The sequence below is a fragment of the Oncorhynchus clarkii genome, chromosome 32 (genome assembly GCF_045791955.1).
Source record: "Oncorhynchus clarkii lewisi isolate Uvic-CL-2024 chromosome 32, UVic_Ocla_1.0, whole genome shotgun sequence".
In the NCBI taxonomy this organism is placed as follows: Eukaryota; Metazoa; Chordata; class Actinopteri; order Salmoniformes; family Salmonidae; genus Oncorhynchus; species Oncorhynchus clarkii.
The window spans coordinates 19196812-19223287 of NC_092178.1; the positions used below are offsets into that span (position 1 = coordinate 19196812).

Sequence of the window (26476 nt, forward strand, 5' to 3'; positions counted from 1 at the left end):
GAGAGACAAAGAGAGAGAGAGAGAGAGAGAGAGAGGGAGGGAGAGTAGCGAGAGAGAGAGTGTCAGAGAGAGACAAAGAGAGGGAGGGAGAGTAGCGAGAGAGAGTGTCAGAGAGAGACAAAGAGAGAGAGAGAGAGAGAGAGAGGGAGGGAGAGTAGCGAGAGAGAGTGTCAGAGAGAGACAAAGAGAGAGAGAGAGAGGGGGAGGGAGAGTAGCGAGAGAGAGTGTCAGAAAGAGACAAAGAGAGAGAGAGGGAGGGAGAGTAGCGAGAGAGAGAGAGAGAGAGAGAGAGAGAGAGAGAGAGGGAGAGTAGCGAGAGAGAGTGTCAGAGAGAGACAAAGAGAGGGAGGGAGAGTAGCGAGAGAGTGTCAGAGAGAGACAAAGAGAGAGAGAGAGAGAGAGAGAGAGAGGGAGGGAGAGTAGCGAGAGAGAGTGTCAGAGAGAGACAAAAGAGAGAGAGAGAGAGAGAGAGGGAGGGAGAGTAGCGAGAGAGAGTGTCAGAGAGAGACAAAGAGAGAGAGAGAGAGGGGGAGGAGAGTAGCGAGAGAGAGTGTCAGAAAGAGACAAAGAGAGAGAGAGAGGGAGGGAGAGTAGCGAGAGCGAGAGAGAGAGAGAGAGAGAGAGAGAGAGAGAGAGAGAGAGAGAGAGGGGGAGGGAGAGTAGCGAGAGAGAGTGTCAGAGAGAGACAAAGAGAGAGAGAGAGAGAGAGAGAGGGATGGAGAGTAGCGAGAGAGAGAGAGAGAGAGAGAGAGAGAGAGAGAGAGAGAGAGAGTGAGAGAATAGTTCGGTGTATGGATTTGTTCCAGGGCCATGATCAAAGTTCTGTCAGGCCAGTCGCTTTGTGTCTAATATTAACTGCCCTAAATATAATGCCTCACTGTCATAAGGTCTTACTTATAAATAGATCAACTGGCTGAACAGGCTTCTTTCACAGGAGAGGGAAGAGGGTTTGTTCAGGTAGACGTTGAATTATTATTAAACCGGGTTTGAGGTTTTTAACAAACAAAGACATGCCAACACTTCCATTAAACGACCTGACAAATATCCGGCCCCAGTATTTTTTAAATGTATTCTCCCAACCCAGTCCTCCAGAGAAAACAATACTGCAAACTAAAACAAATTTCCTGTTTCTGTTCCTTGTGGCATTCATTACTATCTAATAAAGAAGATCTCTGAGCAGCATGCCATTCAGAACTGCCAATAGCACCATGCAGCAGCAGTGACATTAGCCAGTGACAATCAGAATCAGAACCCACAAAGCGCAGTGGAAACAGTAGATCCATTACACGGTGAGTATCAGGACGTAACACGATCACGCAGAACACATCACATCATGCATCTTCTTTCTGTGCTTCTGATTGTGCTGCCAGCCGTCAAGCTGCCCCGTAAAACTATGACGAAATGATTCGGCACACCAGATAATCTACAACACCATGGTATACTATAAAATCATGCTTGCCGTTGTATCTGGAGGTAATGTATGCTTCGGATTGGAAGGGGCCCCTCTCTCATACAAGGATGTTAAACGGATGGATATCTTTCTTTGGACCAAGACCTTTAGAGTACACAAGATAATCTCCAGCACTAGGGTATACTTTAAAAGAATACTTGGTGTAACCGGAGAGAAAGTGACGGTGACCTCTCTCGTACTAGGAAGTTTAATGGGGTTTTACTTACTTTGGCCCATGGATCTGTAGAGTTTATATAAGCAAGGGAGATTGGGAGAATTCTGGCCAAAGTCCCACCCTGGCCCAGTCACACATTGCCCATTTCCTAATTCCTTCTCTGTATAATTGGCTTTATATATCCCTGTCTGGGCTCCCTACACTGGGGTGTGCTGAGTACTCTGTCATCAATGTCTGACATTCATCACCCATGCCAATATTATAGTCATGTCACTATTGAGTATTGACAGCGACATGACTATGTCCCCAAAACATGGTTAAATCGCTTGCAGATCTTTCAAAAGCGCCTGGTACATCAACGTCATTATCGAAATCATGAATTCATCTAAGTTTATTTGGACACATATAGATAGCAATCTGAAGATCAGGATCACCTCCTTACAAGAGCGTGAGTGATGGTGACTGATTCTTCTCTCTCTCAAGGGTGGGGTATTTGTTATTTGGCTGTTCCAAGGCTCTGGTCAAAAGTAGTGCACAACATAGGGAATAGTGTGCTATATGGTACGCAAACTTTGTTAGCTCCTTGAGGCTGGTGGAGGTGAATGCCTGCCAACATTCTTATGTGCCAGTCTAGTCCAAGGCCTCTAAATTACCATTGGTGAATAGTACTGAGTAGCAGGGCCAGGAACACTATAGGGGAACTAGGAAGAAAAAGAGAGTGGATGAGCCCATTGAAGCACCTTTTCTAAGTTAATATTTACTGTTCATTGTGGTAGAATAGTCCAGTATCCTTTGACCTGTGATTTTCAGCCTAACCACTAGATAAGTAATACAATAGAGAAATGAATTCAGTTCAGAAAACAAAATAACCAATAGGGAAAGTAATATGACTTAGGAGACCCTGTATCTTTGCTCTTAATACGGTATTGTCTGAGAACACACAACACCTGGTCCTCTGTAGCTCAGTTCATAGAGCATGGTGCTTGCAACACCAGGATAGTGGATTTGATTTCCCGTGGCCATCCGTACGTAAAATCTATGCATGCATGAAGTCGATTTCAAATTAAATTAAAGTGTATTCATCACATACACAGGTTACAGCAGGTGTAAATGATGTAGTGAAATGCTTACTTTGTTTACACCTGCTTTGGATAAAAGCATCTGCTAAATGGCACACAGTATATTATATAGTATTATTATGATTAACAAACTGTAGAACTCAGTGAGTCAGTGAATATGAGCCATTTTTGTGCTTTTGTATTTTGGACACTTCATCAGCCTTGTTCTATACAGATACAACTCATTTACTCTCATTGTCATACCATGTGGCGAGTGCCATTCCCTGTTCCAATATAGTTAGTAAACAGCTGTTGGGTTCAATATAGGAGTATGTCTATAGGGAGCAATTACGTAATGATGTGTCCAGAGGGTAGGCCAGAGACAGTTAACACAGCTGTACTGGATTAGCTATGCGGAGGACAAGTGCAAACCCAGGCGGCATCAGCACATGAAAGTGTGTTTGTGTGTGCGGTTCCTGGTTGCAGTACATACAAAGACTTGTATATTGCTCGACATGAACCCCTGGTCGACCTGGTAGCTACTGCGGTGAGACAGGTGATCTCACAAACAGCACACATACACAAACAATGTATGTGGCCTTCAGATTGCAGGCCTGCTTAAGGGTAGAGCAAAACAACTGGCTGCAGTAGGTACTTCTCTGTTTTAGCCGTGATGGGCAGCCTAGCGGTGAATTCATATACAGTAGGCCAAATAAGCTATATTGCAATCAATAGAAAAACATATATTCATCCTGGTGCTCCTAGATTAAATGTTGTGCTCCTAACTTTTTTTTAAAGTTGGGAGCACCAGTGCTAACTCAGATTTTTTTTATTTAGAGCCCTACCGATAAATCATACTGTATGTCACAATTATTTAGTAGTACAGACCGCGTGAGACACATTCAGCCAACCCAGTCTAAATGCATGCTTCCTCAGCTATGTTGGGTTGCTGCATGTATGGTGCTCAGCATGTATAACTGGAGTAGTGTGGATGTCAGCTCCCACTTAAACAGGCTTGTTAAAAAGCTATGGGATTTACATCGTTAAGCAGGTGGTCGCTTGGCTGTCAGGGCCTCAGAGCTAAGAGACCGGGGGAAACGGGAGAAGTGGTGCACTTCTTTAAGTCCAAATGTCGGCGGATTTCAGCTTCTTGACAATGCACAAATCGGGCTATCAAAATTAAAGACGTGCTAGCTACATCAACAGCTTGTCGTTCGGGCTCAGAGTCGGAATGTCAAATTGTCACTGTTGTAATACACATCAAGGAATTCCGTCTGACTGAAAGAGAGCTAATTTTAGGCGGTAAATGTAATTGATCTAACCACAGCCTTTAAGTTGATGCTAGGGATTGGCATCATGTAAACTATGCAGAATTAGTGACAATCAAAATCTACACAAGACAAGTCAGGGTGAGTATCATAGTTGTGGAACCAATCAAAGTATGGTCCAGAAAGTATTAAATCTGGTTCATTCAAATCAGCCTGCAATTGGCTAAAAATAACTATTTCCAGTGCTCGTCATTTCACTGCTTTCCCCCACATATCCACTCTCTCAATCTATTATATAATCTCTGAAAGCTACGATTATATTATGTAACTGCACCTACCATCATAACCTGGTCATTTACTCCAGATATACTGGACAATTGTTCTAATGCATGGAGCAGGATGAAGAACAGCTTTGATGCCAGTGTTATGTAATGCATATTTATAGCCAAAATGTTACTGTGGTATACTGAACCTGCCTCTACATCTGTAGGAAGGGCCAGGCTAGCAACATGCATTTCTGCTTTGCATCAGACCTGTTTACCATTCTGGTATCTGCGACTACACTGAACACAGAAACACACACACACACACACACACACACACACACACACACACACACACACATACACACACACACACACACACACACAAACACATACACATACACACACTCTTTATTTATGAGGCTTTCAAACATCCTGAAAGCCTAGCTGGGAGGTGTCCAGATACAAACTTTACTTTTGTCCCCCGTTACCAAAAAGTGGCATTGATTTGGCAGTTGTGTATGTAGTACTTCTGTTTTTGTCCAGGCCTGTGAATGTTAGGACTGGGTTGAGCTGATTTATGGGAAATGGGATTCCAGGGTATAAGGTACGGTTAGCTGGATGACAAGTATTGACAGTAATGCCTGGTAATACCGTTGGAGGATGTCGTCACCCCAGCACAGCAGAACTAGAAAAGCAGAGTTGAGCAGATTAAAAAACCTCCCTAGGGCTCTCGCTATACCTGTACAGCAGCACTGTCATGACGATTTTACGGATTCACAACAGGCCTCACCAACTCTCTCTGCCACAGGCTCCAGCCCACTCGAACCTGCAAGCCCAAGCTTTATTACCTGAAAGCTGCAATAAAAAACTAGTCATAGAAAAATAGAAAATTGTAAATAGTTTCTCAGTAGGGGTTGAGGAGGTTAGAGTTGGGGTTGATTTTTGTTGATTTTTGTCATTTATTTCAGTTTTGGTGTTTCCATAAACTGTTATCAATTGTGTGTGATTTGGGAATAACCAGGGGAGTACGACTAACCCCTCTTATTGAAGCAATGAAGTTGGGAATAACATCCCCTATACACTCCCTGATGAATTTCACGGTGACTGAGTTAATTGGGAAGAGTATAGGGGATGTTGTTCCCACTGTGACTATTAAAACCTACCCAAACCAACATTTGTGGATAGATGGCAGCATTCGAGCAAAACTGAAAACACGAACCACCGCATTTAACCACGGCGGTGACTGGGAATATGGTTGATCACAAAAAGTGTAGTTATTCCATCCGTAAGGCAATCAAACATGTAAAATGTCAGTTAAGAGACAAAGTGGAGTCGCAATTCAACAGCTCAGCCATCAGATTTATGTGGCAGGGTCTACAGACAATCATGGATTACAAAGGGAAAACCAGCCACGTCGCGGACACCGACGTCTTGCTCCTGGTCAAGCTAAACACCTTCTTCGTCCGCTTTGAGGATAACACAGTGCCACCTACGCGGCCCCCCCAAGGACTGTGGGCTCTCGTTCTTGGTGACCGTCGTGAGTAAGACATTTAAGCGTGTTAATCATCGCAAGGCTGTCGGCCCAGACGGCATCCATAGCCGCGTCCTCAGAGCATGCGCAGACCAGTCTCGCTATTGTAGTCTGCTGTCCCCACTTGCTTCAAGATGGCCACAATTGTTCCTGTACCCAAGAAAGCAAAGGTAATTGAACTAAATGACGTAGCACTCACTTTTGTCATCATGAAGTGCTTTGCGAGGCTAGTCAAGGATCATATCAACTCCACCTTTCCTGACAGCATAGACCCAATTCAATTTGTATACCGGCCCAATAGATCTACTGACGATGAATCCCGCCCTATGCAACTGGGTCCTGGACTTCCTGACGGGCCACCCCCCCAGGTGGTGAAGGTAAGAAACAACACCTCCACTACGTTTATCCTCAACACAGGGACCCCACAAGGGTGCGTGCTCAGCCCCCTCCTGTACTCCCTGTTCACCCATGACTGCGTGGCCATGCACACCTTCATCTCAATCATCAAGTTTGCAGACAACACAACAGTAGTAGGCCTGATTATCAAGAATGACGAGACAGCCTACAGGGAGGAGGTGAGGGCCCTGGCGAAGTGGTGCCAGGAAAAAAACATCTCCATTAACGTCAACAAAACGAAGGAGACAGCAGAGGGAGCACAGCCCCTATGCACATCGACGGGACCACAGTGGATAAGGTGAAAAGCCTTAATTTCCTCGGCGTACACATCACTGACAATCTGAAATGGTCCACCCAGGAGGTTGAAGAAATTCGACCACTAAGAACCTCACAACATTTTACAGATCACAGATCACCGCCTGGTATGGCAACTGCACCGCCCGCAACTGCAGGGCTCTCCAGAGGGTGATGCGGTCTTAGGGGGCACACTGCCTGCACTCCAAGACACTTACAGCCCCCGATGTCACAGGAAGGCCAAACAGATCATCAAGGACATCAACCACCTGAGTCATAGCCTGTTCACACCGCTATCATCCAGAAGGTGAGGTCAGTACATGTGCATCAAAGCTGGGACTGAGAGACTGAAAAACAGCTTCTATCTCAAGGCCATCAGACTGTTAAATAGCAATCACTAGCCGGCTACCACCGGGTTACTCAACCCTGCACCTTGAGGCTGCTGCCCTACTGTATCTACATAGTCATGGAATCACTGGTCACTTTAATAATGGAACACTAGTAACTTTAATAATGTTTACCTACTACTATACTAATTTCATATGCATATACTGTATTCTACTGTATGTCAGTCAATGTCACTCAACATTGCTCGTCCTAATATTTATATATTTCTTAATTCCATTCTTTTACTTTTAGATTTGTGTGTATTGTTGTGAATTGTTAGATATTACTGCAATGTTGGAGCTAGAAACACAAGCATTTCGCTACACCACAATAACAACTGCTAAATATGTGAATATGACCAATAACATTTGATTTGGATTTGAAGTTAATGCTGACAGCAGTACTACAGGTTGTTGTTTCCAGAAAGCAGGATCCCCCATTATAGTGAATGGAAAAATGGCAATCTTCGTGGTCAAATGTAAAATAAACATTTTTTTTAAGACAATCATGGTGCCACTGATTGCTTTTATTACACAAGATGTATGTACTTGAACCAATTATTTTTTAAACGCACACAGAAGAAGTTACAAGGATAATTGAGTAGCTGCCACTAGCCTGCAGTACCCTAGTTGGCCTTCAACTTGAGATACTCAATGAGAGAGTGCAAGTCCATGAAGCAAGATGGCAACACACTAAAATGGCACTTCCTGATCTTCAAATCAGCCACTGAGACTTCACATAGGAAACAATGGGGTGACATCATCAAAGGCTTTGCCCATTTTTTTTTTTACAGTCTATGGGAATAACACCCCCCCCCTCAACATTAGTAGTTAGTGTGTATTAATAATGGGGGAGAATTGATTAACAAGGGTTGTATGACCATAACTCTAATCCATGTAAACTGAGGATACCGATACCTCTCCTTCTAACGCAATGATAGGTAGCCTATTTCACACAAGGAACACAATGAGACATAGAGTAGACAGAGTATTCATCCATGTAAACTGTTAGTGTGTCTAGCACGACCACAGGAGCTACTCCATCCCAGCAATCTATCATTGGATTATTTCATCTATTGTAACACAAGTCGGTAATCTGATTCTGTTGTCCATCACTAAGAACTGTCCAACGATGGAGATCAAATGCATAGGGTGACACCAACCATTCACTCTACATGTTTTAGTTTAGAGCCAAAGACATTTATCTAGATTTGAAGTGAAATAAATGTCACTTACATGCCTGGATTAGACAAATGGCAGATTAATTTTTGCATAATGCATATGTGAAAGAGAAAATGTGACTTTAATTTGCACTTTCCTATGTTTTCCATATGGTGTCTGCATGTCCATAAAGAAGACATCAAGATTATTTTATCTCCATGAATTCAAGTTGATTTGGTAATGTCCCTATGATCCCTGGTTTAGAGAAACACATAGGCACTGCTTGGCAAGCTTATCTGATTTATTCTGTATTTATTTTGCTCTTCAGTAAAATGCTTACTCTGCTTTCCTTTTGTATACTTTTTAGCCAGTAGCTCTGAAAGTAACGTCACATACAGTATGTGCAAATATGTGCACCAAGTCATTGCTATCTCTCTCTACTGTGTGTGCGACTTGCTAGCTCTCACTCAAATGGCAAGGGGCTGAAGCTCATTGGTGGAACTCGAATTTCTAGAAAAACAGTCGCTTTCGTGGCTAGTTGAGGTAAGACAGTAATTAGTAATTAGTAATTATGCTCATAGATTATGTATGTATGAACAATAAATTGAAACATCAAGCCCAAAGTGGGAGGTTTAAAAAAAAAGTAGTAGCCACCAATGTTCTGGAGCATGTCTTTAAATAAATACTGGGATTTTTTATGTATTTTTTCAACCTACCTAGATTGAGTGAAGCGGGCATGACAAAATCTATTCCCCCTCAGGAGACTGAAAAGATATGGCACGGGTCCTCAGATCCTCAAAAGGCTTTACTGCTCGGACTCCGACCGCAAGGCACTACAGAGGGTAGTGTGAACGGCCCAGTACATCACTGGGGCCAAGCTTCCTGCCCTTCCAGGACCTCTATACCAGGTGGTGGCAGGGGAAGGACTTAAAAATTGTCAAAGACTCCAGCCACCCTAGTCATAGACTGTTCTCTCTGCTACCACACAGCAAGCGTTACCGGAGCGCCAAGTCTAGGTCCAAGAGGCTTTTAAACAGCTTCTACCCCCAAGCCATAAGACTCCTGAACATCTAGTCAAATGGCTACCCATACTATTTGCATTGCCCCCCCTCCACACCACTGCCACTCTCTGTTGGCACATTGACTCTGTACCGGCACCCCCCTGTATATATTGTTAATTTTCTACCGCTGCTCTTTAATTACTTGTTACTTTTATCTCTTATTCTTATCCGCATTTTTTTAAACTGCACTGTTAGTTAGGGGCTCGTAGGTAAGCATTTCACTGTAAGGCCTACACCTGTTGTATTTGGCATGTGACTAATAACATTTTGATTTGATTTGACGCCAAAGTTTAACAGAGAGAAATGCTATTTCAGGCTTGGCAGATTTGCAGCACACACTCATGAAGATTCCAGATAGGCATCCTAGGCTGCGTTTACACAGGCAGACCAATTCTGATATTTTTCCCAATTATTGTCAAATAGACCAATTTGTGACAAAATGTCAGAATTGGGCAGCCTGGATTTTAAAACTGTTCTCGAAACAAATGAAATGATCTTCTATAGTAAATAGAACAGCATTAAAGTGTTAACTAGAACTGTTAAACAGAAATATCTACTGACCGTTTTTGGAGCCATGACTTGAGTCACGTTGGCAATTAATAATAATTAACTGGAAGGTGTGGGGCACTGATTAGACTTGCATTCTGTTATTCATAAAAATATTTGTCATACTAAACTGCATGTAAATTATATCATGCTTTATAAAGGATCCCATTATACTAAAGTTGTTTTAAGCTTTCAAACATCAAGCTGTGTGTGCATTCATTAAACTGTACTTTAACATTTTAACATTGCACTGACATTTATATAGGACTAAATACGAAATGTTCCTTGACTACAGTTTTTTAGATGGAACGAAAACACTAAATCATTCTGTAAAGCACGAAGGGTGCTCCCACTGTTTTAATAGAGGAAATGTGCATTAAATGGTAAGTATGATGCTAATGTGCATTGTAAAAAAAACACCCACAAATTCAGTTGTTTCAACTAATTATTATTAAGTAACTGGTTCCACGGCCCTTTCTAGTTTACTAAACTTTTCGGTCCAAGTGTTACCTGAAAAAAGAGTCGGCCAAAACGTTGGCAAGCATTCAGTCATTTTAAAATTGTCTCATAAATATAAATTATAATTTAGGCATCTTAATTAAAACAGGCTGTGCAACTGGTTACACATACCGTACTTTTATCAAACAATGTTGACATTGTGCATGTTAATTTATACAGTAATGGTGGCGTAACAACAGTGGTGACCTGTCATTCAGGGAAGTTTTGAACCCCACATTTTCTTTTTTTTGGGGGGGGGGGGGGCTTGCCTGTTTTGCATGCTATTTTGGCATTGATACGTGTCACATATTAGTGTAAATTTTACAATGTAAAAAAAATAAACATAATTGAGTTAATAAAGCTGCATACAAACATGGTCTCTTTTTTGTTTTCTTAAGTAAGGCCTCTCCAAAATGCAGGTGTTTCAGCCTAGCTTAGAGCTTTCTGTTGTGGTTGGGCAACCCAGCAGAAAATACAGAGCATTGCGCCGTGATTGGCACAGTGTTCTGTCACTGTCATCTTCCTGGAAGGAATAAGTGGACCAAAGCGCAGCGAGCGTACATTTTCTTTTTATTTAGGTAAATGTCGCCAACAAAACAAAGGCACGACCGTGAAGCTTAACAGGGCTATGATGCCTCTAACAAAGTCAACTACCCACACTGAAAGGGAAAATGGGCTACCTAAGTATGATTCCCAATCAGAGACAACGATAGACAGCTGTCCCTGATTGAGAACCATACCCGGCCAAAACATAGAAATAAAGAAACATAGAAAACAAAACATAGAATGCCCACCACACATCACACCCTGACCTAACCAAATAGAGAAATAAAATGGCTCTCTAAGGTCAGGGCGTGACAGTCACTCATGGGTACACTCCATCACCGCCAAGTCTAAGGGTAGAGCTCTATGGGTGCTGCCATAGAGTTACATAAGAAGTGCCCATCCAAGAAGGCTCAATGTCATTGGCCAAAGATAAAATGATCACGTTATATTTACAGTAGCTTTGATTGGACTTTGATTGGACAACATCAAGTCGACAATCTACTGGCAAATCCTTTTTAATCCTTGTCATACGAAGAGAAATTCTAGATCAAATGTATCGGTGCTCATCGGCCACTGGACATAAACATTACTCAACAAGTTGGAAATTGCAAATTCAACAATGAGTGGTTTGGAAGGAATCAGTGGCTAACTGCAAGCATTGCAAAGCAATCATTAGCCTGCTATTAGCCTGCTAAGATTAAGGGTCTCGTTTCCTAGTTTAAAATTATAAACATTCAACATTGGCCATACTGTCAATGAAGCATGATTTGTGCTGCTCTCAAATCAACTGCTAATTCTGAATTGCAAAATCTGACTTTAGTGAGTTCAAGACAACTGGGAACTCAGGAAAAACGTGCTATGACTGGGAAAATACATTTTGAACTTTCATCCAACTCGGAATTGTAAATCGGGAACTTGGGCCTCTTTCTAGAGCTACGACCTGAAGATCGCTGATGTCATCATGATTCAACTTTTTTTTCTGAGTTTCCTGTTGTCTTGAAAGCACCATAAATCCAGAGTAAATCCAGACTTTGATGACAAAGTTTGATGAAAAAATGTGACCGCAAAGACTGCCGCGCCAAATTCCTGTTTAAGTGAGCACAGCTCAACAAGGTGAGTCCAAAAATGTATTGCATGTTTCTGCATAAATTAGATATGTATACTGTAGCTAAGAAAGTAACACTAAATGTATGCTGTTTAGTAATCTGTTAGCAGCACATGTGCCTCACCCTTATAATTTAGTCTATTTTCACCTCTTAATTTTGCCTACTGTTCTGACTTGGTGGTGCTCATGTAGCCTATAACCTGTTTTTGAGAAATGTAATCATTGAATATTGTAAGAGCTTTCATTGTCTACTTATATGCCCCCTTCACCTAATACCTTTTCTGCACTATTGGTTAGAGCCTTTAAGTAAGCATTTCACTGTAAGGTCTGTTGTATTCAGCGCACGGGACAAATAAACTTTGATTAGATTTTCATTTATCTTACGGTTCTGACTTGGTGTACAGGGAGGATACTGTAAGAACGGCCCATTTCTGAATTCTGTCCCTGTACATTTCAAAGGTGCTGAACAAATAGTTATATTGACTATGTCCATGCTAGCTCGCGCATTAATGTCTTAATCGACTCTTATCCGCTTGTCATCCTCTTATGCCATAGTTTGTACATCTTCATTGTTAGTAGAAACCACATTTCTTTCAGCAAGTCAGCCATATCAGCTATGATTTTTTAAAGGCAGTAAATGAGGCTGAAAGAACTGTTTCGCTGCCAGACAAGGCTTGCTGATAGCCAGGTGTAGCAGTGGTGTAGTGCAATTCATGTATTATTTAGTGTTGTGTAGTGTAGTGGCTTTGCTGGAATGCATCCCACATTTGAATTTTTTGGCCCATCAAGATTTACCTGCTAAAATCGCCACTGCTGTGAATTAAGAGTTGTATGTTCAAATCCGAGGTGAGGACATGTTGAATATTAATTACTGTATATATGAACACGCACAATATAATCATATATGTCAACTTGTTGAAAATATTGTATATTTTAAGCACTGTGTTTGTGTAACTAGTTCTATAGTCTTTTTTTCTGGGGGGGGGGGGGGGGGTAAGATGCTCAAGTAATAATTTCTAGTTGAATGAACATTATGAGACAATTTGAGCAAACACTACATTTTAAGTTGATTACATTTTTGTGTACGTTTTCTCATGTTGGAGCTAAGTTTGGGCCAACTAAACATATTAAGTTTAGGTAGGACTTTGACCGAAAAGTTGAGTAACCAAAAAAAAGACTGTGGAACCAGTTACTTAATAATACAGTACTTGGTTTTTACACCGCACACACAGACACACACAGCAGTGTGTATTTCCCATTCAACTCCAAGCCAATCTAATTTGGAGTTTTGTCAGTGTACGTATTACTTTCCCCCTCTCAAACATTCATGCAAGGCAAATGCGCATCTTATAATGTCCAGGGAATGGCTAGTTGGCCTTCAACTCAGCAAAATAGTCTCTCATTTCTATTTGAGGGTTGAAGAATGCCTGCAAAAAATCAATTTGTACCGATGCCAGGGTCTTGGCAGGCAGCAGATCAGCCATTCATCACATTAGCCCTCAGCGAGTGGCTCCCTGGCCCATTAATATACAAAGAGCACAAGCCCCAGTCAGAATGTACATTTCTAGATGATCTTCCGAATGCTTGCTTGTGGTTATGCATAAATTGCTTTACTCGAGATAATTCACCCGGCCGATTGTGATGGAACCGATGGCCTCCCGCCTTCTACTAAAGATGTGAAGGCCATTTTGAGTTCGTCTTCTATTTAAACAGGAAATTATTGGTGATTGAATTCCAGATGTAAAGAGGTATCACATGATCTGATCTGGGACAACAAATTGCAGGCTGAGCATCTATTAAGAGCATGTAGGTTACGGTTCAGTTTTGCGTCACACAACTTCCTGAACACATACTGTATGTGATTTGTGATTGACACTTTACTTCTGTCATGACATTCCACTGAGCTAAAGTCACTTAGTACTTATTCATTACCAGAAGTCACCCTGAAGGATTGTAGAGTGATTGAAATGCAGAAAGAATGGACTACAAAGTGAATAACTTATTCACAACCAATGTCATGAGGACAACATGAAAATGATTGTATTGTACAGTATACAGTATATTTAACATCCTGTTATGTTGCATCCTAAATGGCACCTTATTCCCTTTATAGTGCACTACTTTTGACCACAGCCTCACTTTACTCTGTGCTTATTCATAACCACATGCTGAATGACCATAGGCCGACACAGATAATAGGTTCGTAATGCCGATGGATCTGGGTTTATTTTCCCTTTGACCCTCTACCCTTCCAATGTCACTCAGTGAAACGGTCCAGGCTTGCTACTCCAACCAATTTCTGTTTCATTTCACCTTTCTATGAACAACCTTGTTCAATTACGGATCACTTAATGGTTTATTTTAATATGCACGTATTTGTAGGATGGCGTTGTATTGCCAGAGGGAGGGGTAACATTAATACTTATTGTGCAATTAGTCCATTGACTGGGGCTAACTGGTAATTCTATCCTGTGTGCATCAGACAGAAAGGCAAGATGATGCACGTTGCTTTCATCTCAGACTCATTATTAAGGACATATCAGGCGGAGGCACACGGCTGTCTATGAAGAGGCTCTTATTTGAAAACGGTCATGGATAATGCACATTATAATTGGCCCCAATACAGGAACAATACATCTGGATGTGTTTAAAGCAAGTGCAGCAGATCACAGGCTTCTTCCTCTGTATGCTGATGGTGTATGTGTGTGTGTTCCTACAGTATATGCTGATAATGTCGTGGTTTATGAATAACTTTCCACAGCTCCTGTTTGCTCACAACTGTGATTTGACTTTCAACGTGGCACAGTCATAAGATGCCACCTTTCCAACAAGTCAGTACGTCAAATTTATGCCCTGCTTGAGCTGCCCCTGTCTGTAAGTGCTGTTGTGAAGGGGAAACGTCTAGGAGAAACAACGGGTCAGCTGCAAATTGGTAGGTCACACAAGCTCACAGAACGGGACCGCGAGGGCTGAAGTGCGTAGCTCGTAAAAACCGTCTGTTTCATTCGTAGCCGTCTATTTACCACCACAGAACAAAGCCAGCACTAAGACAGCTCTCAACCAACTCTATAAGGCCATAAGCAAAGAAGAAAATGCTCACCCAGAAGCGACACTCCTAGTAGCCGGGGACTTTAATGCAGGCAAACTTAAATCAGTTTTACCCCACTTTTTTACCAGCATGTCACATGTGCAACCAGAGATATAAAAAATCATAGACCACCTTTATTCCACACACAGAGATGCATACAAAGCTCTCCCCCGCCCCCCATTTGGCAAATCTGACCACAATTATATCCTCCTCATTCCTGCTTCCAAGCAAAAACTAAAGCAGGAAGTACCAGTGACTCGCTCAATACGGAAGTGGTCAGATGACGCGGATGCTACACTACAGGACTGTTTTGCTAGCACAGACTGGAATATGTTCCGGGATTCATCCAATGGCATTGAGGACTACACCACCTCAGTCATCAGCTTCATCAATAAGTGCATCACCGCCTGGTATTGCAACTGCACGGCATCTGACCGTAAGGCGCTACAGAGGGTAGTGCGAACAGCCAAGGAAATCACTGGGGCCAAGCTTCCTGCCATCCAGGACCTATATAATAGGCGGTGTCAGAGGAAAGTCCATAAAATTGTCAGAGACTCCAGATTGTTTTCTCTGCTACCAAGTCTAGGACCAAAAGGCTCCTCAGCAACTTCTATCCCCAAGCCATAAGACTGCTGAACAATTAATATAATCACCACCGGACATTTTACATTGACAACCCCCCTCCCTTTTGTACAGTGCTGCTACTCGCTGTTTATTATCTTTGCTTCACCCCTACCTACATGTACAAATGACCTCAACTAACCTGTACCCCCACACACTGACTCGGTACCGGTGCCCCCTGTATATAGCCCTGTTATTGTTATTGTTATTCTTATTGTGTTACTTTTTATTATGACTTTTTATTTTAGTCTACTGGATAAATATGTTCTTCTTTAACTGCACTGTTGGTTAATGGCTTGTAAGTCAGCATTTCACAGTAAAGTCTACACTTATAGTATTCGGCGCATGTGACAAATAAAGTTGGATTTGATTTGTAAAGCTCACCGCCATTGGACTCTGAAGCAGTGTAAACGTGTTCTCTGGAGTGATAAATCACACTTCACCATCTGACAGTCTGATGGGTGAATCTGGGTTTGGCGGATGTCAGAAGAATGCTGCATAGTGCCAACTGTAAAGTTTGGTGGAGGAGGAATAATGGTCTGCGGCTGTTTTTCATGCTTCGTGCTAGGCCCCTTAGTTCCAGTGAAGGGAAATCTTAACGCTACAGCATACAATGACATTGTAGATGATTCTGTGCTTCCAACATTGTGGCAACAGATTGGGGAAGGCCCTTTCCTGCTTCAGCATGACAATGCCCCTGTGCAAGCGAAGTTCATACAGAAATAGTTTGTCGAGTGGCCTCCCGAGTGTCATAGCGGTCTAAGGCACTGCATCGCAGTTCGATCCCAGACTCGGAGACCCATGAGGCGGCGCACTATTTTCCCAGTTTGGTCCGGGTTAGGGGAGGGTTTGGCCGGGATGCAAGCTGACTTTGGTCGCCAGCTGGACGGTGTTTCCTCCGACACATTGGTGCAGCTGGCTTCTGGGTTAAGTGAGCAGTGTGTCAAGAAGCAGTGCGGCTTGGCAGGATCGTGTTTTGGAGGATGCATGGCTTTGCCTCTCCTGAGTCGGTAGGGGAGTTGCAGCGATGCGACAAGACAAACTACCAATTGGATATCACGAAAAAGGGGTAAAAGTACTACAAAAAAATATAATAATAACAATAGTTTGTCGAGATCGGTGTGGAAGAACTTGACTGGACTGCACATAGCTCTGAGCTCAACCCCATTGAACACCTTTGGGATGAACTGCAAGCCATGCTTAATTGCCCAACATCAGTGGCTGACCTCACTAACGCCCTTGTGGCTGAATGTAAGCAAGTCTCTGCAGCAATGTTCCAACATCTAGTGGAAAGCCTTCTCAGTTGAGCGGAGTCTGTTATAGCAGCAAAGAGGGGACCAACTCCATATTAATTCCCATGATTTTGGAATGAGATGTCTGAAAAGCAGGTGTTCACATACTCTTGGTCATGTAGTGTATGAGTTCTCACATACTGGAAAATGTTACCAATAAACTGTTTGAACATTTTTCAAAACTAATAAAACTATCCACTGTGACTATCCAGATGATAGGATGGTGTACATAGTTAGAACGCTCTCTTACGGTGTGCAAAAACATGACAGAAACCTGGCCACGCACATGCATGTACTCCTTGTCTCTCTCTCTCACTCTCTCTCCCTCTCACACCCACACATTTTCTCCTCATCCAAAGGTTACACAAAAACACAAAAGGGACACAGACATGCACACAGAAACTTTCACAGATGAACACCCACAGATGCAAAGGAAACACAACCACATTTGGACAAATGTATTACACATCTGCCTACCATCTCTACAGACACACTCCCATATCGTTAGCATGCAGCTGTCACTGACGTTATCACACACACACACACACACACACACACACACACACACACACACACACACACACACACACACACACACACACACACACACACACACACACACACACACACACACACACACACACACACACACACACACTAACAGGCCAGGGCATGGACTCTCACCTCTGCAGATGGGCACAGGGAAGTCCCACACGGCACCCTTCTCCGCATTGGTGACACAGGTGAGCTGGGGGTGTCCATCCAGGACGTACCCAGTTACACAGCTGTAGTGGATCTTGTCCCCCACGTTAAAGCGTGTCCCGACAAGGATGCCTTTGGGAGGTACCCCGGGGTTTCCACAGGCACTGATCTGCAGTTCTGATGGGGACAAGAGGGGAGACAGTCGTTATGCATTAAGTACCCGGTTGTGTAAGAAATTAAACATGGTTGGTTTTCTCTGCTTCTCACCCCCTCCCTCCGTTCTCTCCCTTTATTTATCTTTCTCTCTCCCCTTCCTTCTCTCCCTCCCTCCCTCCCTCCTTACCTCATTATCTCCCCCTCTTTCTCTCTCCATCCCTCCTACTTTCTCATGTTTCTCAACTCAACTGAGTATCAAGCCAGGCGGAAAATGGCAGCGGCTCCCTCACTGCCATTACATGCAGTTCAGTGCTGCATTCACATGGAACTTGACTGCACATCTGAAGGTAGGGACACAGTGGAAACAGCCAAGGGCATTCACATTGTGCTGGGTGGGTTGGGTTCAGCTTTAGCTTCATGCTGGGAGAGCAAGACAAGATAACCATATACTGGCTGAGAAAGAAGATATTGTAGAAAAATTAGAAATGTGTGCAGTATTTGAGTGAAAAAAGACTCAAAAAGATAGAGAAGGTACTGAGAAAGGAAGAAGAGATATATATGATTCAGAGAGTAGAGATAGAGAGAGACAGAGACAGAGACAGAGAAAGAAAAAGAGTGAGTGAGAGAGAGAGGGAAAGATCTAGAGAGAGTGAGAAAGAGAAAGAGAGTGAGATATATGTATATAGAAGAGAGAGACAGGGAAAGAGTGAGTGAGATATGTATATATATTTAGAGAGAGAGAGAGAGAGAGAGAGAGAGAGAGAGAGAGAGAGAGAGAGAGAGATAGCGAGAGAGTGAAAGACAGAGAGCGAGAGAGAGAGAGAGGATTGTGAGAGTAGACCAATAGAGATACAGCTAGCCATCGCTGGTTGCTCCCATTATATTCCAGTGTGTCAGCCAGCCAACTAATGCTCAGGCGAACAGTTCTCAGTGGATTTGCTGGGGGATGATTCTTATTACCAATAAAACACATTGTGAACACTGGGAATAAGAAAGAAGGGAATAGTAAAAGTGTGTCTGATCATGGAGGATATTATCTTCAAATCAGTCAGAACATACAGGAATCCTCTTTTCTGTGACTTTAGAGCAAGGCTTTGGGGCAAAGAAGAAAGTGTCTGTTCCTTTTCTTCTCTTTAATACACACATACACACACACACATACTGTGCACACACACACAGTTAGCCGAGGGAAACACACAGTGACAGACATGGATGTCTGCAGGTATCGGAGTGCCAACTTTATTAATTTAATCGTGCTAATTACCTTGGTCCTGATGTTGTAAAATAGCTTGAATGAAAACAGACTCATTAGGCTAACAGCCAGCGTGTGTGTCTTCCTTTTTAACAACGGGAGATCATCATTAGTCTCATATACCTAAAGGGTGTGAGTGTGTATGTGCGTGCATCTGAGTGTGTCGGTTAGTGTATGTGTTGGTTTAGTGGTGGATGGGTTCAAGAGCTCATGGGCATGAGGTAATAACTGCAGCACAATTTGCAACACCTCCAATTGTGACCTCTTCTGTTTTATTAGAATGACTACCATTGTTGAATAGGGATATTTATATCATGGTTCTGAATGACTACCATTGTTGACTAGGGATATGTATATAATGGTTCTGAATGACAACCATTGTCTACTAGGGTTATTTATACCATGGTTCTGAATGACAACGATTTTTACTAGGATTATTGATATAATGGTTCTGAATGACTACCATTTTAGCCAGGTTATTGATATCATGGTTCTGAATGACTACCATTGTCAACTGGGGTTATTGATATCATTCATTCTGAGTGACTACCATTGTGTACTAGGGTTATTGATATCATTCTTCTGAATGACTACCATTATCTACTAGGGATATTTATATCATGGTTGTAAAATACTACCATTGTCTATTAGGGTTATTGATATCATGGTTATGAATGACTATCATTGTCTACTAAGGATATTTAAAGCGTTGTTATAAAAGGGTTATTGATATAATTCATCTGAATGACTCCCATTGCCTGCTATGGTTATTGATATAATTCATCTGAATGACTCCCATTGCCTGCTATGGTTATTGATATAATTCATCTGAATGACTCCCATTGTCTACTAGGGCTATTGATATCATTCATCTGAATGACTACCATTGTCAACTGGGGTTATTGATATCATTCATCTGAATGACTACCATTGTCTACTAGGGTTATTGATATCATTCATCTGAATGACTACCATTGTCTACTAGGGTTTTTTATATCATTCGTCTGAATGACTCCCATTGCCTACTAGGGTTATTGATATCATTCATCTGAATGACTACCATTGTCTACTAGGGTTATTGATATCATTCATCTGAATGACTACCATTGTCTACTAGGGTTATTGATATCATTCATCTGAATGACTACCATTGTCTACTAGGGTTTTTTATATCATTCATCTGAATGACTCCCATTGCCTACTAGGGTTATTGATATCATTCATCTGAATGACTACCATTGTCTACTAGGGTTATTGATATCATTCATCTGAATGACTACCATTGTCTACTAGGGTTATTGATATCATTCATCTGAATGACTACCATTGTCTACTAGGGTTTTTTATATCATTCATCTGAATGACTCCCATTGCCTACTAGGGTTATTGATATCATTCATCTGAATGACTACCATTGTCTACTAGGGTTATTGATATCATTCATCTGAATGACTACCATTGTCTACTAGGGTTATTGATATCATGGTTCTGAATGGCTACCATTGTCTACTAGGGTTATTGATATCATTCATCTGAATGACTACCATTGTCTACTAGGGTTTTTTATATAATTCATCTGAATGACTACCATTGTCTACTAGGGTTATTGATATCATGGTTCTGAATGACTACCATTGTCTACTAGGGTTATTAATATCATTCATCTGAATGACTCCCATTGCCTACTAGGGTTATTGATATCATTCATCTGAATGACTACCATTGTCTACTAGGGTTATTGATATCATTCATCTGAATGACTACCATTGTCTACTAGGGTTATTGATATCATGGTTCTGAATGACTACCATTGTCTACTAGGGTTATTGATATCATTCATCTGAATGACTACCATTGCCTGCTAGGGTTATTGATATCATTCATCTGAATGACTCCCATTGTCTACTAGGGTTATTGATATCATTCATCTGAATGACTCCCATTGTCTACTAGGGTTATTGATATCATGGTTCTGAATGACTACCATTGTCTACTAGGGTTATTAATATCATTCATCTGAATGACTCCCATTGCCTACTAGGGTTATTGATATCATGGTTCTGAATGACTACCATTGTCAACTGGGGTTATTTATATAATTCATCTGAATGACTCCCATTGTCTACTAGGGTTATTGATATCATGGTTCTGACTTACTACCATTGCCTACTAGGGTTATTGATATCATGGTTCTGAATGACTACCATTGTCTACTAGGGTTATTAATATCATTCATCTGAATGACTCCCATTGTCTACTAGGGTTATTGATATCATGGTCCTGAATTACTACCATTGTCTACTAGGGTTATTTATACCATGGTTGTAAAATACTACCATTATCTACTAGGGCGATTGATATAATGGTTCTGAATGACTATAATTGTCTACTAGGGTTATTAATATCATGATTCGGAAATATTTATATTGTCTACTAGGGTTATTGATATCATGGTTCTGATTGACTACCATTGTCTACGAGGGTTATTGACATCATGGTTCTGAATGACTACCATTGTCTACTAGGGTTATTAGTATCATGGTTCGGAAATATTTATATTGTCTACTAGGGTTACTGATATCATGGTTCTGATTGACTACCATTGTCTACGAGGGTTTTGACATCATGGTTCTGAATGACTACCATTGTCTACTAGGGTTATTAGTATCAAGGTTCGGAAATATTTATATTGTCTACTAGGGTTATTGATATTATGGTTCTGAATGACTACCACTGTTTACTAGGGTTATTGATATCATGGTTCTGAATTACTACCATTGTCTACTAGAGATATTGATCATGTTCTGAATAACTCCTATTTTCTAATAGGGTTATTGATAAATCATGGTTCTGAGTCAGTGGAACATGGACAGGAGCCTTGAGAACGCTATCAGTTAGTCATTCCAATTGATAGAGATCAATGGTCCATTAAAACCACAGGGATATCAATGGAGAGAAAATGAAAGAAATAAACTGACACAGAGAGAGAAGATAAGAGAGAGAGAGAGAGAGAGAGAGGGAAAGAGAGTGTGTGTGAGAGAGAGAGAGGGAAAGAGAGTGTGTGGGAAAGATAGAGAAATAGAGATAAAGAGAGAGAGAGAGAGAGAGAGAGAGAGAGAGAGAGAGAGAGAGAGAGAGGGGGGGGGGAAGACAGTGTGTGGGAAGGAGAGATAAATAGAGGGAAAGAGAAAGAAATAGAGAAAGAGAGAGAGAGAAGGGGGGAGGGAAACAAAAAAATACACCTTGGACCATGAGGAAGCACACGGTCCTCTAGCTCTGTGAAGAAGTTAGTGATGCATTTAGTTTATAATTCACAAATAGAAAACCATACACTTGAAGAAAAACTTCAGGTGGGATTTGATAAAGGTCACAAATTTTCTCGTCTGGGTAGATAAACTAGCGTGACAAACAAACGTGCCTGAGAGCTTTAACAGTGGCCCTGCCTCACCTCTGAAAACTCACTGTGTGTGTGTGTGTGTGTGTGTGTGTGTGTGTGTGTGTGTGTGTGTGTGTGTGTGTGTGTGTGTGTGTGTGTGTGTGTGTGTGTGTGTGTGTGACATAGAGATGGGCCTCAGAGCAATATAAATGAGGAGAAATACAGTGGCCTTTGGGTTTATTCTACAAAATACAATTTTCCAGAGAGCATAATATGAATATTTTCATATTGGATGAGTTATGGGGGACTGTCTATCCTAGGATCAACAAGTAAGTAACTTTTCTGTCACATGGAAAGGGGACTTTACATCCTTTAACACAACTTTAGATCATCAACCAGACTATGTGCTATGCAGTGTTGTAAAGTACTATGGGATACCTTTAAATGTACCTCCAGAGGTCATTCAATTCAATATTCATCAATAATAAAAAAGCCGTTTCTGGCTAAATAGACAAGACTAACAAGGGAAATCCATGAACTAATAATACAGGTAGATAGCAAGAAAAACGATACTACGGAGATACAAAATAAGTTAGAGGAAAAACAATAAGAACTGGAGGAACTGATTCAAGAACAATCTAATGCAATTGATTACAAAAATGAAGCAAACTGGATGGAATATGAAGAAAAATGCACCAAATTCTTCCTGAATCTCAAACACAGGAACTCTAACAAAAAGATTTTGCAGAAACTCGTTACTGAACAGGAAGCTACATATTTTAAGCAGATGTTCTCTTTTCCATCTCATCCTCACCAACTGAATGACGATTACTGGAAGGAATTCTTTCCAAATAATAAAAAAAATTGAAAAGTAACACATGTAAAGAAAGATCCCTGCGAAGGCCAAATTACAGACAAATAACTTTTTGAGGCTATTAAATCCTTTCAGTCTGGAAAAACCTCAGGGTTTGATGGCATACCGGTATTTTTTGATATACTCAAAGCTCCATTGTTAGCTTGTTTTAACTATTCCTATAGGAATGGTAGTCTGTCAGGTACTCATCAGGAAGGTCTGATTTCTCTATTATTAAAACAAGACACAGTTGGCAAAGATAAAGGTCCAGTCTATCTAAAAAACTGGAGGCCCCTGACACTTCAGTGATGTGATCCAAAAATACTAGCAAAATGCATAGCACCTAGAATTAAAAGAGTTTTACCAGGTTTCATCCTGATCAGACAGGTTTTTTACATGGACGATACATTGGAGATAATGTACGACATCTACTAGAAATAATAGAACATCGTGAAATGTCTTAAGAAGCCAGGCCGAATATTTAAAGCGGATTTTGAAAAGGCCTTTGATAAAGTAAGACTGGATTTTATGCCTGGATTTTTTTTCAATTTTGGTGATTATATAATACATAATACATCCTTAGGTGTTAAAGAGTAAAAAGCAGCTACTTCTCAGAGAGTTTTGAATTGTCAAGATGAGTTGTCACCATATCTATTTGTTATGGCCATCGAAATGCTAGCTATTAAAATCAGATCCAACAACAACATTAGAGGATTAGAGGCTTAAAAACAAAGGTGTCCATGTGTGCCGATGACTCAAGTTTTAAGTTAAGTCTGCAAGCTAGATCCCTGCAATGTCTCATTAAAGACCTAGATAACTTTTCTGTACTCTCTGGACTAAAAACTCATTATAATACGTGTACAATAATACGTATTGGATCTTTAAAAAATACAACTTTTACTTTACCCTGCAGTTTACCTATAAAATGGGTTGACGGTGAAGTAGACATACTTGGCATTCATAAAACAAAATATGTAAATGAGCTCTCCACAATGAATTTCAATAGAAAACTTGTAAAAATAGACAAGATCCTACATCCATGGAGAGGTAAATACCTGTCAATTTATGGAAAATTGCCCTGATGAACTCCTTAGTCATATCTCAGTTTACTCACTTACTTATAGCTCTGCCTCCTCCTGATAATTTGTTATTCAAATCATATGAGCAGAAAATATTTTGCTAAACACTAAACCAGACAAAATTAAGCATGCCTATCTATATAATGAATATGAATTGGGTGGGTTGAGATTATTAAATATAAAAGCACTAAACCTCTCTCTAAAAGCTTCACTTATTCAAAAGTTTTACTTGAACCCTAAATGGTTCTCAAGGAGATTACTAAGAAAAGCTCATCCATTGTTTACAAATGGCCTTTTTTGCCTTTGTGCAGAATGCCATGTCTAATTTTCGATTAACTGAAAATGAAACTTTTTTAAAGTATCTCTCTATTTCAAACAAGCATTGCAGAGCAGGCAACATTTTACATTTTGTACCCCTGAAAAGATAGAAGAAATATTACAACAAATATTATGGCTGAACTCAAATGTGTTGGTTGATAAAATACCTGTATTTATGGGAAAGATGTTTGGAAAGGGTATTTTGTTTTTAAATTATATTGTAAATTGGAATGGTAGAGTTATGTCTTTCATGGAGTTATCAGAAATGTTTGGGAAGGTCTGCTCAATCCAAGAGTATAACCAATTGATTACAGCATTACCCCGAAAATTGAGGAGGCTGTCACGACTTCCGCCGAAGTTGGCTCCCCTGCCTGTTCGGGCAGTGCTCGGCGGTCGTCGTCACCGTCCTACTAGCCGCCACCGATACCTTTTTCGTTTGTCTGTTTGTTTTGTCTTATTAGTTTCACCTGTGTTCTGTTGTATGGCTTAATAAGCTTCCCTATTTTAAGTACGTGTACCAGGCCTTGTTTTGTGCGGGATTGTCTTTATGTTACGTGTATGCGTTTTAGGTAGAGGTGGATATATTTTCGGATCTTGGCACCCTCTGTTTTTGGGTAGTCACTTTGTTGTCCACTCCCTGTGTTGTTGGGCTTATCATTTTTGTGTGCCGTATTAAAGAGCACTTTTCACAACTGGGACTCTCTGTGCCTGATTCCTTCACCCACCTAGTCCCACGTGACAGAGGCAGGTGGCAGTGGTAGGAGGTAGGGAACTGGTCTGTCTGCCCAATATAAAGGATCAAAACTGGCGGAAGAATAAAAATAGCATAAATAGGAAAGTATACCCATTTCATTTGAGGACAAGGATGTTGACAGCTGTGTCATACAGATTGAAAAAATTGTTGGGAAGAGATTTTTGATGTACAGATTCCATGGTACAGGGTGTATGAGTTGATATATAAAATGACGAAAGATTCAGGACTTTTCAGCTAAAATTATTATAAAGAATTCTTGCCACCCGCAAAACACCAGTCTCAACATCAACATCGAAGACGTCTTGACTGTTGACGTTGAGATTGGTGTTTCGCGGGTAGTATTTACTAAAGCTGCCAGTTGAGGACTTGTGAGGCATCTGTTTCTCAAACTAGACACTCTAATGTACTTGTCCTCTTGCTCAGTAAGGCACTGGGGCCTCCCACTCCTCTTTCTATTCTGGTTAGAGCCAGTTTGCACTGTTATGTGAAGGGAGTAGTACACAGTGTTGTATGAGATCTTCAGTTTCTTGGAAATTTCTCGCATGGAATAGCCTTCATTTCTCAGAACCAGAATAGACTGACGAGTTTCAGAAGAAAGTTCTTTGTTTCTCACCATTTTGAGCCTGTAATCGAACCCACAAACACTGATGCTCCAGATACTCAACTAGTCTAAAGAAGTTGTATTGCTTCTTTAATTAGCACAACAGTTTTCAGCTGTGCCAACATTGCATAAGGGTTTTCTAATGATCAAGTAGCCTTTTAAAATGATAAACTTGGATTATCTAACACATCGTGCCATTGGAACACAGGAGTGTTGGTTGCTAATAATGGGCCTCTGTACGCCTATGTAGATATTCCATTAAAAATCAGCTACAATAGTTTCCAGCTACAATAATCATTTACAACATTCCCAACGTCTACACTGTATTTCTGATCAATTTGATGTTATTTTAATGGACAAAAAATTTGCTTTTTTTTCAAAACAAGGACATTTCTAAGTGACATTTAAAACGTTTGAACAGTAGTGTATGGTGCGTAGAAATCCGAAGAGGGTGGCAAGAAGAGATAGGTGGGATGGGCTGAGGGAAGCTGAGGGTTGGGGACGTGGAATTGGAGACAAGTGGGAGTGGAGTTGTTGGGCGGGGATAGAATGACGGTCAAAGATAAAAGTATAAAAAATAAAGTCAGACTAAAACATAAGAAAAAGTATGTTTGAATGACACTGTGAGGGGCAGTGTTTTTAC

At 41.1% G+C, this 26476-nt stretch overlaps 1 protein-coding gene across 3 annotated transcripts in view; it reads right to left on the reverse strand.

The window, feature by feature from the left end:
* The window catches only part of LOC139392197 (CUB and sushi domain-containing protein 3-like), a 634291-nt gene that overhangs the window by 419162 nt on the left and 188653 nt on the right, over positions 1-26476 (reverse strand). For all 3 annotated transcript variants that reach the window (XM_071139991.1, XM_071139990.1, XM_071139989.1), the window contains exon 4: positions 17427-17621. In XM_071139991.1, coding sequence (XP_070996092.1) covers positions 17427-17621 — 195 coding nt within the window. The remainder of the gene's footprint in view (positions 1-17426; positions 17622-26476) is intronic.